We start from the raw sequence: 15,351 nt of genomic DNA, 5'->3' as shown, positions 1-15,351 counted from the left end.
GGCTACCTAAAATGAGGAGGTGATAAAAGCATGAAGTGACTGGCTTACAAGTGTTCACAAGGGAGTTTAGTTTAAGAGTCTGTGGGGGAAGGTAGAGTTCCCACTGAATAGTTTTCATCTTGTCTAGAACGGTCTAGTAAAGAGATGGGGATAAGATTCTTATGATTCAAATAGTGAGAAATTGTTATCATGACTAATTGCAACTGTCACAACTGTAAAGGTAGAAGTTTTGTAACAAAAATGGGGGAGTTATCTTACAGAACAGAAACAGAGGAGCTTAGGACCACCAAGAGAGAAGAGCACAAGCAGAGTGCAGGACCCTATCCAGAGAAGCAATGACACCAGAGATAGAAGCAGAGATAAGGACTTGGAGCGAGGAAGCAGCTGAGGACTCTGGACTCATGGAAAGAGAGGGACTGGGTGTTGGCAGCCAGGAGGCAAGCTTGCAGAACGTGCCCTTTGGTTATTTAAATTATTATATTTTCCTGAGTGTTCCTGTGTACATCCCCCTCCCCACCCCCCAAAAAAAACAACAACAGAGAATGGAAGCAAATACTGTTGAATGATGATGTATGAAGGAGGTTATAATCATTGCAATGAAACAATGGTGTAAAGCTGATGTTCTCCCATGTAAACTACCACTCAGTTCACTATATACATTAAAAAAAAAAAAAACGAAACAAAAAAGAGTCAGCGTCAACTTGAAGGTAGTGGGTTTGGTTATTTTGTTTTGTTTTCCTTTTGGTCACATTTAACACACTATCCTCCTTTGATTGCTCCAGCACTGATTTCCCTCCTCTGTTCCTTGCTGTTCATTCGGTGTCTATTTTGCTTGGCTGCTCTTCTCAACTTTCTCATTAAGTACTGAGGCTTCCATGAGTCTCTGACCTTGACCCCTTAAAGTGCTTCAGTCTCTCTGAGGAATCACATCCACCTTCACAGCATCAAGTACTGCAAATATTCAATTTCTATACCCATTCCAGGTCTCCCTCTTGAACAATGGACTCCTGTCTCTCCCTACTACACCTAGAGGAGGTCCCACAAACTTCCCCAGGATAACTCAACTGAAAGTGGAAGAGCTAGGCCTGGAAATCAGATTTGTGTCATGCTAAAGCCTTATGCACTCTCAGATGTAGTATCACTTCTATCCTAACACATAGCACACAGCATTGTAACTGTTGACCTTCTGTCTCTCCTAGTAGTGTTCCTCATAGAAGATGAGCATCAACTTTCATTCAGCTCTAGCATGATGCCTAGCACACAGGAGACATTCAAAAAGTTCTTTGGGATTGAATAAGGATAAATAACGGTGCCATGTTTTTCATTTCTTACATCCCCAACACATTGTAGGAACTCGATAAAAGTTAAGCGGAGGGGAAAAAAAGGGGGGAAGACACAATATAGGGGAAAAAAATATTGAAAGAATTACAAGTACACACTTCACAGATTTATAATTGACATAATGTTTTCTTTTGGGGAAAAATTTCATGATTTGCCATAATACATCTTGTTTAAACCAAAAAATCCCAAGCCCACTGCTGTTTCAGTTAATTCAACCTCACTGTTACAGAGCAGACGGCACCCTAGGATTTCTAAGACTATGAATCTTTATGGGAGCAAGCAGCCTCAACCTTTCTCTTGTGGAACAGGTTGTGGGTTTCAACAAATGACTTTCAGCAGCTCAACACTCAACCCACTGTTCCATCAGAGCTCCTCAGATCGTGTTTAGCAAGTCAATATCTGTATATATCATAGTTGTCCATCAAATGTTATAAATACAAAATACAAGAGTGCTTCAAAAAGTCTGTGGAAAAATTCCATGAACCTTTCATTTCATTTTTCCATGAACTTCTGAAGCCCCCTCCTATGTGCATGTATACCTACAGAAACATGTATATGGCATGCCTTTGCTAATTAAACCAATCACTGTTTTAAGAAGATGAAAGACTAGATTTCTACTGCTGGGATACCTGCTGTGACAGCTGGAAGTCAGTCAAACATCAAATGTGAGTTTGCATTGTCACCTCTATGTTTTTGTTTGGTTGTTTTTTCCTGTTGTTGTCAAACCCAAATATACTAAGGCCACACTTCTATTCAACAGATTCCTTCCTAATTGACTTCTTATGTATGAACTCTAGGTGAAGTTCTTCGTACTATTTATATTTCAATTCCTATCTTCATAAAGATACTTCAGTTTAACCTGTGTGAAAAACCATGTTCTAGCTTGATAGATGACTTGGTTTTCAAATACTGTTAATACTCGGAACTGCTATGAATGTTGAGAAAGTAAACAAATAAACAAAACGTGTTTGAACAGCCCTGTGATAAGCCCCATGTGCATTGCCAGCCCTTAGCTAATACATGCGATAAGTCCACGGCAGGCCTGAGGGTTTACCAAAAACCGTTGCTACTCGGTGTTGTATGAATTAGTTCCTACTTCTAAACACTTCAAAAACCTCCCTCCTTCTAGCCTTTCCAAACTACTGGAATAGTGAATCTCTCTTCATTCACATCTACTTCACACTTCTATCTATCTACAAAGCCACACACCCAGAGCTCCACTGCCCCCTGTATTTTTTCACTCTAATGGAGGACAACAGCAGTGAACCGCACACATTTTACAAATGAGCTCTGTCACTTTCTCATTAGTATATGGCTAAGACCAGCTATTAAGCGAAACAAAGCCCACAATGCATACCCAAACACAAATCTTTTATTGAATTTGAAGGACAAAGGTAAATAAAGTCTATTTGGCCAGTTAATTTGCTCACATTTTTAGTAGTATTTCCTCGTTGCAGTCACGAAGTCATGAAGTAATACAACCTGCACCTGATTTCCTCCTGTTTTCGACATGCTTAGACAGACTACATCTGGCCCTTGAACAACACGGTTTGAGATGCCCTTGCATACTTACCTGAAGCTTCTTCCCCACCGCTATTACGGCAAGCTGGAGTGTTGTGAGCATCTGCTTCAGATGCCATGTGACATGGGACACTAATCATCTCTGCACGTGAACTGCTCATGTGAGATGATTAGCATCACATGGCATTTTATGCGGACACTGGAATGTAACAGTACCAGGGGAAAGCAAATCCACATATAGGTGGGCTCTCAAATCTCAACCCATGTTGTTCAAGCGTCAGTTATATACTGATTTTAGGCATGTTGACACAAATAACTGTCGTCCTAGGGTCTCTCCTTCCCAAATGCTTAGCATCAGATGCAACTGGAGGCAGAATTAAGTTCTAACCCAGTGGTATGCATTATTTATGAACCCAACAAAACTGTCATTATCATGTAGAAAAAGCAATCAAACATGCATGCTTTCGATTAAAAAATTCACATGGATAAACGTAATTATAGTATGTATTTCTATAGCTATTAGATTTTAATTCTCCATAAGAAGCCTCATCACATTTGTATCTTCCATAAGATACAATATCAATACCACAGTCTTGGTCTGAATATTTTGGTCTATTTAAGTTCCTATTCAAAAAGGCATCTAAGCTTTGGATTTAGACTTCCTTTCTAAATTCCCCTGAGTTCTTTCTGACTGAGGAGTAATGACTGGTATGCAGCTTTCCCTCAGATCAGTAAAGACCACTTTTTTACTGCAAGACAGTAATAAGGGTAACATCTTGGCAAGGAAATTTCCAGTCCTTAAACTCAACTACCATCATCAGGATAGGTTTGGAAGGGCTCCCTTGTTGTATCTCTGGACATAGGAGAGACTGCTAAACTCATAACTGATTTTTGCCCACGGAACGTGACACAAGAAGCTAAAACAAACAAACAAAAAGCCAGTTATCATCAACTTGACTCTGGTGATCCTGTATGTGCCAGAGTAGACGTGTGTGTCATATTGGTTCTCAATGACTAACTTTTTTTTTAACTTTTCATTGTGAATTGAGTGAAGGTTTACAGACAAGATCGTAAATTTTACACTCAACATTTTATACAGTTTTATACAATCCCTTTCTGCAACAACACTTATCCTACTTCCTCCCTGTGGCTCCCAATTTACATCTTATATTTCACAAAGAACAAAAATCAAAACAGTTGGCACAGGTCCCCCAGTCTTTCTTCCGAGACACCTCTGGATGGATGTACACCTCCAACCTTTCAGTTAGCAGTCGGTCTACTTAACCTGTTTGTACCATCCAGGGACTCCTGTTAAAACAGAGAGTCTTCTAATGCTAACAGCAGGTTTTGTTAAGGACATGAAAATCAAAGGCAGTCAGGACTTTTACTATGACAGATCTGAAAAGGGCTAACTAAACCTGTCAGAAAAGTTACTGAGACAGACAAAAGGTGGGGAAAGTCATTCCATTTCTGATTCCCATGCAGTTGAGCAGATGCTACTGTTTCCACGGATGATATCCATCCTAACCGTGTGGCTCACCTGGCTGGTACCTCATTTAGGAAAATTATTAGAGGATTGAGTCAAAGTACATAAAAACTTTCTAAAAACTTTCCCGCCCCAATTCCCCCCCCCCAAAAAAAAAACCCAACTGGATCAGCTACTTAGGCGAAGCCACAAAGAGAGGCAAGCTGATTGTCATTTTGACCTTGCTGCGCTTTAATTTAGGAGCCTGTTTAGAAATATAGCAAGCAACCCCCTTCATTCGACTCAGCTAGCACAGCTAATAGGCTTCTAATTAATTTCCAGAAGATTGCTGTTATAACTAACAGGTTTTAAACATTTGGTTGATTGGGGAAAATGAATTGAATATAGTGTATTTGATTTGCAAAATTAGTTTTCATTCTATGCGCTTGCCATTCTAGTGTTTATTTTAAGTTTACATGATTCCATTAAGAGTCCCAGAACACCACTGGGTTGTTTTAATCCTGACAAGAATCACATCCAACTTTAAAAAAACAACAACATTACATTTAGAATTTTGTTGGCCTTTATTGGAGGGCAGGTTAAATTCATTTTTGTGAGTTTAATAAAAACCTTTGGTTGCTAATAGAGCAACAGGCCAAACTACTTCAGAATGATCCCAGAGATACCTCAGTCAAAAAGTCCACTCATCGAATGCAAATCCTTTCAAGAAAAGCTTCAGCACACAAAGTCAAATGAACCAGTTACTGCATTGTTTATTGAGTTTCACTTGATTCCTCCTGACAACCATTTAAACAATGAATGTTGGGAACTGTCCCTCAAAGAAACAGCAACAATGCCAGGGATCAGAGCTTTTATATTTAGCTAATACTATTTTTAAAAGGAGAAAATATTTCTTCCTGAAGGGATTATGGCAAGCCTTATTAAAGACACCTGCAAACAAAACAAGTGACAATAGATCTTTATCATAATTGATAACTGAGTTAGCCTTTATATAAAACTCCTTTCTCTGAGACAATAACACCAAGCTTTACCTTTGCTATTGAATTCGAGAAATCAGCTAATTGGGACTAATTGTATTCAACAATAAATTGTAGATTAAATGCTCAGATTTAAAAAAAAAAAAAAAAGTCCCGTTTCTTTGGTTAAGCAGTACAGCATGACTATCCTCATGCTGCTAATGCATTCAACGGCGACCAAGCAGCATCCACCCTTGTCCTCAATACATGACACAAAGATAGATGAGGGATTCTAATCATTACGTCCACTGCAGGCCACGCACACAGTGGACCACACAGCTATGGCAACCCCACCTCTTCCGAACTTGCGGTTATAAAGTAACAGAACATACATCACACCGTCTTCTCAGTCATTAACAATCTGGGTCACAACCTGTACCTGAAGTCATCTGCGTTCTTTGGGAAAAATGGAACTGTTTTTGACTGAGAGGCTGCTTCTAGGATATAGATTGCCTACATTGCTAAGGCCAGCAGAACACACTCACAAAGTAAGTTTGCACAAGAAAAAGAACCAAACAGAAAAGCAGAGGTCCATGTCTGCAGTAGCAGCACTCTGCTTGAGTCCCCACTCTGTTGGTAAACAGAGGCGGTGGGTGGACGCTATTTGCAGTCAGAGAGCACTGTTGCATTTCTATATGGTTAACAGAATTCCTGTAATCATTTCAAGATGATTACTGATTTTTCTGACACAGCTAATTTTCCAAATTAAGTAGTTTGGGCTGCTTTTATTATAACAGCGGCTCCAGAGGAGTTCCTATGCTTTGACTCCAAGAACATTTGAGCCTTAACAACAAAGTAAAAACAAGAGCCATCAGGACAGCAAGCCGTAATTACAGACCCACTTTCTGGCCTTCAAATCTGCTCACGATTAGACTGCTGTAAATTGGCACTTAGGCCAAGTGACAAAGGTTCAAGCTCAGGAGTCCTAGCAACAGCAGCTGGGATTTTAGAAAATGTAAAACTCTGGATGGGTGCATTTTGTTTCCAAAATAAACACTTGGAAACAAAAGAAGAAAGTTTCCCGGCCTTAAACACTGGAAAGTAGACAGAATGAACCAACAGAAAAAATACCACATGAGCAACAATTCTGAATGAGAAGAAGAGAAATGGCATGAACCAACATTATTCCATAGAACCTCAAGCTCACAGACAAAACAAATGCTCTACAGGAGATATTTCTGTGGGATTGTTGGTTTTGTGTTGGTTTTTTTTTGAAAAAGAGACAGCTTAAGTCTTAGAACAATCAACGTGTGAAAAGAAAAACTGCCTAGAAAAACAAAAAATTTCTGAGGTGACTTTGATCCTGTGCTCAAATGATTGGCTTTAACATACTTGCCTTTAAAGGCTTTGTGTCTCCAATAACTGCTCTCTATTGTCCTTGTTAACGCAAAGTATTATTTTCACCTTATTATTACTAATCTTTTCTTTGTAAGTAACCACACCTGGCTTTATAAAAAAAAAAAAAAAAACCCCAAAAAAAAAAAAAACCCGGTGCAGTAAATATTTGTCCTTTGTGGTAATACAATGCATAATTTGGTTAATCTAGGCTATCTTTCCGTGCGAGGTGATTGTTTTTGTATTATGAAATGTGTTCACAGTAAAGCCAAATTCACGCCAGATACCTGGGAGGCAGCCCAAGAGCCATTTACCAAGCATGTCACTGCTGCAAACGAAAACCCTGCCCCGGCTGTGTAGTCACTCCCACACAATAGGCATTACTCATGTTAACTGAGCTCCGAATCATAACCACACCTTTCTTTTACAAACATGGCCCTTTAGTAAGGTGGAATGACACATCTGCAGGCAGAAAGCCCCCACCCCTCTGCCCCCAGGTCCCCGGGGAAAGGCCCTGAAACGTCAGGAACTTCAATTTTCCATTTGGGAATATGACATTACGAGTACATTACCTGGATGAAATCTAGAAATGTCAGAGGCAGCAAGTCATCCATATGTCCAATGTCTTTGGAGAAACGATTCAAAATTCTTCCTGCAAGAACAGGATATGAGGAATTACTCATTTCCCCAGATAGACCCTTTAAGAGAAACAATTCACAAACAAATCAAAACAATATTTTAAATGCATATGTATTTAATCTATTATGCATTCATATGAAATAAGCCGATGTCAATGGTAAAGAAAAAAAAAAAAGGGATGATACCTAAAGAGAAACAAAAATACCACCAAGTGGCAGTGGGCGTGGAGGTGAAATTTGGTCTTGATTTTTAAAAAACTAGTTGGGGGAGGGGTGAGGAGTGTGACATAGATTGGGAAGGGTTGGTGAATTTTTTAATGTTCCCTTTTCAGATCCTATCTAGGGCTCCAATCCAACTGGTAAATAGGTAGATGAATAATTGCAAAATACATAAATTAATCCTAATTACTATAATAATTTTGCTTCAGGGTTCAGAATCAATTTTGCTTAGTAATTTTTAAGTAAATATAACTGTAATGTCTTTAATTTTTCACCAGTATGGGTTATGGAAAAAAACTTTTTTAAAGACATTACCTTTATGGGTTATGGGGAGTCCTGGTGTAATGCTGTAGGGCATGCACTGGACCGCCAAGTTTGGTTCAAACTCACCAGCCACTCCTCAGAAACCCTATGCAGGGTCGCTGTGAGTCGGAACTAACTGACTAGATGGCACTTAACAACATCATGGGTTATAGAACCTCACACTTGGGGGAGACTTAAAATCCTGGGATTTCCTAATTGGAAGTTTACTACTGATGTAAGTCATTATCTTCAGAGCTGTTCAAATTGTGACAATTACAAACCTTTTCTTAAACATTCAAAGCAAGACAGGTGCAAGAAGAAAAGAGAAGTAACTGCAGGTGTGCAAGTATATTCCTTAATGATGAAGGAACACTTCTTGTCTAAGGGGCTCTGGTGGCACAGAGAGTTAGGTGTTGGCTTGGATTTAAACCCATCAGCCACTCAACAGGAAAAAGATGACGCTGTCTGTTCTCATAGAGAGTGACAATCTTGGAAACCCTCTGGAGCTATTCGACTCTGTCCTATGGGGCCACTGTGAATTGGAATAGATTTAGTGACAGTGGGTGGGTCTTATCCTTGATATTATCTCCTTTCTCAAAGTAGAGTGCAAGAAAATGAGCCAGCATAAATGCTTCAGAAATGGAAGACTACAACTGGTTTCTAATAAATATCCATTCTTTCCTATATGTATATATACATATTTTTTTAAATGAACTTATATGAAGGGGGCTTCAAAAAGTTGATAAAAAACTCCATTAACTTTTAATTCCCCACAAACTTTTAAAAGACTCCTCATGTTAAAAGACAAAACAAGAAAACCTCAGCATGCTTTGATCTTGGCACCACCTGGTAAATGTGTTTGTCTAGTCCTCTTGGGTTTTTTTTTTTTCCAAACTGATGCTTGGGGATGTCCTACTGCAGATAAGATGTGGAAGGCTTAGCTTGTTCTCTTTCCAAGGTCTGTTGGAAATGACTCCCCTACACCATGCTCCTTCATACGAAACCACAACTGGACCATGAAGGGTCAAAGGCTAAGGCTTAAGTGTCCACAGCCAGAGAAACTGTTGTCTCTGCAATCCGCCTCATGGTGCCCAGACTCCACCAGGCAGCACAGGGTGTGCCCAAGCATTACATCTGGGGAACCTCAGAGAAACCAGAGGCTTTAGCTCTTGGCGAGGCTACCCCATTATGAGCAGGGCCTCAATTTTCCTGATTCAGGCTGAGGCAAAGCAGACTCGAGAAACTGTCTTTTAGTGACACCTCTGGCATCCCTATGAAACTTTCCTGAACCTCTAATAAGACGGACTTTATAGGGTTATTCTGTGGATTAAATAAGCTCACAAATGTGGAAAAAACTCAGCCACAATGCCAGGCATATAACAAGTGCAAAAAAGAAAGAGCAAGAGTATTATTATTAACCACAGGTCTACATAGTGTCTTCTGGAATATCCTATCCCCCACTATAGAAAGCCCGACTTGTTAAAATGCAGGCTGTGATTCAGTAGCCCTAGGGTAGAGCTTGAGATCTGGCATTTGTAATAAGTTTCCATAAGAGTCCATTGCCGCTGGTCCCCAGACCAGACTTTGAAGGGCAAGATGTTAGGTAAGTATTAATCACTTGTGCCCAGTTGCTGTTGTTGGTAAGTGCTATTGAGCTGAGTTGGTTCCAACTCATAACGATCCTGTGTAAGGTTTCTGAGGATTGAAGCTCCAACCTTGTGGTTAGCAGTCCAGTGCTTATCCTACAGTGCCACACCAAGACTCCTGTGCTTTAGAAGCATTAAAATCAGATGGGCAAATTTTCACATATTCTTTTATTACTCTGTGCCATCGGTTCTTTTTTTAACTTCTCGGAGTATCTTTGCCAAAATAATGAAAACACATGTTAAAAAGTATTAAAGGTATTTAAAAAAACTGAAGACAGTAAAGCACTTGCTATTTCTTCCGTGAAAACTATGTACAACTTTCTAGCAAATAATATATGAATTTTAAAAAAAGATGATGAAAAGGTTACACAAAGACAAACCGTACGTGAAAATAATTCCTTCCTATTTACCAGGTGCTGGAGTCTAAAGGTCTAAAGGTCTATGGTAGACAAACTGCGTAAAAAAGAAGGGAAACATAGAAAACTGAGGGGGAAACGCTTCCCATACAACTACTACAATAACTGTCATAAATTGTCAAAAGAGTACATTTTGATCCACCAATGAGCTGAGTGTAGAACAACGTCAGGTTAGCAGGTTCAAAAGTTACTTCCTTGTTCTAAGAAACATTTCAGAGACTGAACAGTGTTTGTGGAACATTTTCATCTGGCTTTGCGGAAGATTGTTCTATTCCAGGCTGTGATTTCAAGTTCAAGGCCTCACCGTCATAACGTTTTCTCAAAGGTCTCCGAATGAAATCCGTATGATGAACCTCTCCATGCACATGCTATGCCCTGTCATCCAAGTGACAGCTGGCTCCTGCCTGAGTGTCTCCAGGGATGTGGAGGGAAAGGGGATTCACTTTTTTCCAGGGGGACCCCGATCCATTTTCAGACTCTTCTGTTAGAAAAGGCTTTCTTACATTAAACCGAATCCTGGAACATCCAACGCTTGCTGCTCATTCTGCCCTCATAACCACATGGAGTGAATCTAATTTTTCTTGACATGACAGCCCTTCAAATACTTGAAGAGAGTTAATCATATCCTTTCCAGGCTTGTCACAAATAAATGTCCTTTCGTGCCTCCATTACTCCTTATACGACACGGTGCCACGTCTTGCCCACAGCTTTCTGTGGGTAGTCCGAAGGTCAGGGTCTCTGTTAACGCCTAGTGTCCAGGATGTGGTCTGACTGCTGGTGGTAAAGTGGTAACAGCATCTCCCTGCTCTGCACAGCATAAATCCAATTCACAGCCCACAATCACAATACCTTCTGTGGTAACTGATCACATGTGGGGTGGATCCACATTCAATGAACCCACATCACTCCTCCTCTGGATCACACAGATGGATGGGGGGAACAAGTGGGTAACATGTATAAACAATATGTAATATGTTAAGAGGGCATGCCCTTTTGTCACTAAAAAAGGATCTTTTAGTAACAACTGTGGCATACATATCTTTGAAAGAACAGCAACAACTGAAGAAATACATGTGCAGGTTTATATTTATGCATAAGGAGCTCTGGTAGCGTAGTGGTTACGAATCGGGCTGTGAACCGCAAGGTCAGCGGTTCGAAACTACCAGCTGTTACGCGGGAGAAAGATGAGGTGTTCTGCTCCCGTAAAGATTTACCGCCTCAGAAACCCTGTTCAGGGTCGCTATGGGTCGGAATCGACTCGACAGCACTCAACAACAACAACATAAAGGCATGTATAGATGAAGGGGATTAAAAAGTTTCTAGAAAAATTTCATTATCTTTTAATTTCATTTTCCATGAACCCTATGAAGCCCCCTCGTATATGTGAATATATATGTGTGTGTGTGCATGGGTGCATGTATAGGTATAGGCACACACACATATACATATATGCCCATATGTAACTATATGAGCCTGGTGTGGTACTGTAGGATAAGCAATGGAACACAACGTCGGTTTGAACTCCAAGGTTGGTGGTTCAAACTCACCAGCTGTTCCTTAGAAACCCTAGTAGTAGGGTCACTAGTAGTAGGAACTGTCTCGACGGCACTTAACAACACCAGCAATGTGATTAGTCTGCAGATACAAGGGAGATTCAAAAAGTACATGAAAAATAATGGAATTTTTTTTCGTGAACTTTTTGAAACCCCAATATATATATTCATATTTATAATAAAGAGCGTGCTATCGTTGTTAAGTGCATTATAAGGATTTCTGAGGCTTTTTTTTTTAATTTTCACTGGAGCAGAAAACCTCATCTTTCTTACACAATAAAACATATAGGGGATACATTTACGGATACTTCTTGGATATAACTGAACACCTTGAGGGACTGGTTTTCTAGGTTTGAAGGATTAGAACCATAGTCTCATGGGATATCTAAATCAATTGGCATAAAAAAGTTCCTAAAGTTTATGTTCGAGACCCTAGTTTGATGAATAGAGTCTGGGAACTTAAAAGCTGGGGAGTGGCCATCCAAGATATTTGCTCTCTACTTGTCCAGAGCAAAAGAAAAAGAAGAAAACCAAAGACTCCAGAAGAAATGAGCCCACAGGACTAACAGTCTACAGCTATACCAAGACCAGAAACGGATGGTGCCCAGCTATCATGAGAACTGATCATTCTGATCAGAGCCATAACATATAGACCCCGACAGAAAGGGAGCAGAATGTGGAAAAGAACCTCAAATTCCTAAAAACAAAACAAAAACACAGACTTACTGGACCAGTTTGAGACTGGAGGGACTACTAGAGACTACTGTCCTGAGATACTCTTTAAACCTCGGACTGAAATTCTTCTTGAGACCATCTTTCAGCTCAGTTAAAGACTAGTTCACTAAATACAGAATATCACCTGTGAGCACTGTGATCCTTTAAAGAATCATCTACATGAGGCTAAACGATCAACCATTACTTTAAAACTAAGATGGCGGTGTAAAGGGGCAGGAAACCAAGTGAATGGAAATGGAACAAGATGAAAAGAAATACTGACAATGCTTCATGTTGTGAAGAAGGCAACTGATGGTACTGAATCATTTGTAGAAAAAAAAAATTTATATATATATATAATCCTTTTGACCCAGAAATTCCATGAATATTTACAAAAATATTCTATGTGGCATTAGTTGGCAAAGGTAAAAAACAACTCGTATGTCTGAAAAGAGTCTCTAATGTAATATAAAAACAGCCACTGGAGAACAAACAAGATGGCAGATCAGGTAGACGTGCAGTGAGGAGCTCTGTCAGCAACAACACAGAATGCTGGACCAAACAGGCTCAGGAGATGGTCCCAGAACTCTAAACCACATATAAAGGAATATTTAGAAAATTGTAAGGTTTACAGCCAATGGAATTTGTAGCAGAAGCAAGAAATCCAGTGCTTTCTAATCCAATGTGCTCAGCTGCTCACTGAGCAGCCATCTTGGGCGAGACCTAACGGGGGAAGGATCAGAGCCGCTACTGATGCCTGACAGAAATGCAGAGATAAAGGTGAACACTCTTTTCTTCATATCTGTTTACTGGCCTCTTGCTGTCTGTGCACCTCCATTCTGGTGATTAGAGCGGGTGCCCTAGTGAGCAGACACCCCACTCACACCCCCAGAGGGTTCTATTATGCATGCACACAGATGTCCTCAAAATTTAAATGGACAGTGTCCACTTAAAACCAAATGGTAGCGCAAAATGGCCACAGCTGGCCCTGAACTATTTATCACTAGGAAAAAGGCCTGAAGGGAGTTGTGGAGCAGGACAGGCAGAATAAAAAGGAAATAGGCCAATTACGTCATAATGTTATGTCATGACCAACAGTGGAATCTTGAAATTTCTCATGAAGAAGAGTGAAAAGGGAAGCCCATCTCCTGATCATGGCTACCTAGAGGCAATCCGAAAACATAAAAAATACCAAAATACACACCCATCTACACATTAAGGCCACAGCTAACTAATGAATATGCCCAAAAAACCAAAGCAGATGACCATATCAGCACGTCCAGAAACAAGATAAAGTGACTGAGACAAATGAGCTAGAGGCAGACCTACACTCCACACTGGAAGATGGGCAGGCTTTGGAAATACCTGAGAAGGAATTCAGAAAAATGATTATAAGATGCATCAAAACACTTTACAGTGGAGTTGAGAAAAATAAGCATGCAGCAATTGTGAGAATGATGCGGTTCTCAGCAGTGTTTTGTTCTCACAATTGCTGCACGCTTCAGTCCACTGCTGCTGACACCGTGCAAATCCATTTCAATGGGGATCTTCCTCTTTTGTGTTGGCCCACCAATTTACCAACATGATGTCTTTCTCCTAAATATGAGAGACAAAGTTTGGTCCTCCTGGCTTCTAAGAAGCATCTGGCTGTACTTTTTCCAGCACAGGTTTGTTTGTTCTTTTGACAATCCATGGTATTTTTAATTTTCTTCTCCTACAACATAACTCAATGCACCAAGTCTTCTACAGTCTTCATTATTCATTGTCCAACTTTCACATGCATATGAGACTATTGAAAAGACCATGGCTTGAGTCAGGTGCACCTCAGTCCTCAAACTGACATGTTTGCTCTTGAGCATTTTAAAGTGTTCTTGTGCAGAAGATTTTTCTAATGCAATACATCATTTGATTTCATTGCAAAGTATGAGTATTCCAGAAGACTTAATTGTGCTCATGAGGGGTCTGTACATGGAACAAGAGGCAGTTGTTCGAACAGAACATGGGAACACTGAATGGTTTAAAATTAAGGAAGGTGTGCGACAGGGTTGATCATATCATACTTCTTTAAATGGTTAAATCTCTACCATTTCTGTTTGGTACAGTGACTCTGTGTATTCCTGCCATCCTCTTTTGACGCTTTCTGCGTCACTCAAAAATTTGCTTATAGAATCCTTAAATATTTCAAATCAAGGCTTGACTTTTTTCTTTAGTTCTTTCAGCTTGAAAAATGCTGAGCATGTTCTTTCCCTTTGGTTTTTGAACTCCAGGTCTTTGCACATTTCATTGTAATACCGGACTTTGTGTTCTTGAACAGCCCTTTGACATTTATGTTCAGCTTTTTAATTTGCTAATTTCTTCCATTTGCTTTACTATGTCTACGCTGGAGAGCAAGTTTTAGTCTCTTCTGCCATCAGTTTTGGCCTTTTCTTTCTTTCCTGTCTTTTTAAGGACCTTTTGCTTTTCTCCTGTATGATGTTCTTGACCACAACTCTTCTGATCTTTGATCATTAGTGTCTAATGCCTAAATGTGTTCTATAGACAGTCTCTAAATTCCGGTAACATATGGTGGTGGTGGTAGAGTGCCGTGGAGTCGGTTCCAACTCATAGCAACCCTGTATAGGGATTCCAAGACTGTAAATCTTTATGGGAGCAGAAAGCTTCATTATTCTCCCGTGGAAGGGCTGGTAGTTCTGAACTGCTGACCTTAAGGTTAGCAACCCGACTCGTAACCACTAAGCCACCAGAGCTCCTCAGGTGAGATATTCTCAAGGTCATACTTTGACTCTCCTGGACTTGTTTTACTTTTCTTCAGCTTCAGCCTGAACATGCATATGAGAAATTGGTGATCTATTCCATAGTCCGCCCCTGGCCTTGTTTTGGCTAGTGATACTGAGCTTTTCTATGGTCTCTTCCTACAGATGTAGTCAATTTGATTTCTGTAAATTCCATTTGGTGAGGTTCATGTGTATAGTTGTCTTTTATGTTTTAAAAGGGTATTTACAATGAACATATCATTGGTTTTGCAAATTTCTATCAGGCAATCTCTAGCACCATTTTTGTCACCAAGACATATTTTCAAGCTACTACTAATAATTCTTCCTCTTCAGGACCTCTGGTAGTGAAATGGTTACAAATCGGGCTGCTAATCTCATGGTCAGCAGTT

General features: G+C 40.0%; 1 protein-coding gene across 1 annotated transcript in view; it reads right to left on the bottom strand.

The window, feature by feature from the left end:
• Positions 1-15,351, bottom strand: part of ABCC4 (ATP-binding cassette, sub-family C (CFTR/MRP), member 4) — a 357,151-nt gene that overhangs the window by 132,714 nt on the left and 209,086 nt on the right. Inside the window, exon 20 of the mRNA XM_006832001.1 lies at positions 7,272-7,351. Coding sequence (XP_006832064.1) covers positions 7,272-7,351 — 80 coding nt within the window. The remainder of the gene's footprint in view (positions 1-7,271; positions 7,352-15,351) is intronic.

The sequence above is a fragment of the Chrysochloris asiatica genome, unplaced genomic scaffold (genome assembly GCF_000296735.1).
Source record: "Chrysochloris asiatica unplaced genomic scaffold, ChrAsi1.0 scaffold00005, whole genome shotgun sequence".
Classification (NCBI taxonomy): Eukaryota; Metazoa; Chordata; class Mammalia; order Afrosoricida; family Chrysochloridae; genus Chrysochloris; species Chrysochloris asiatica.
This window is presented reverse-complemented; position numbering and strand designations above follow the sequence as displayed.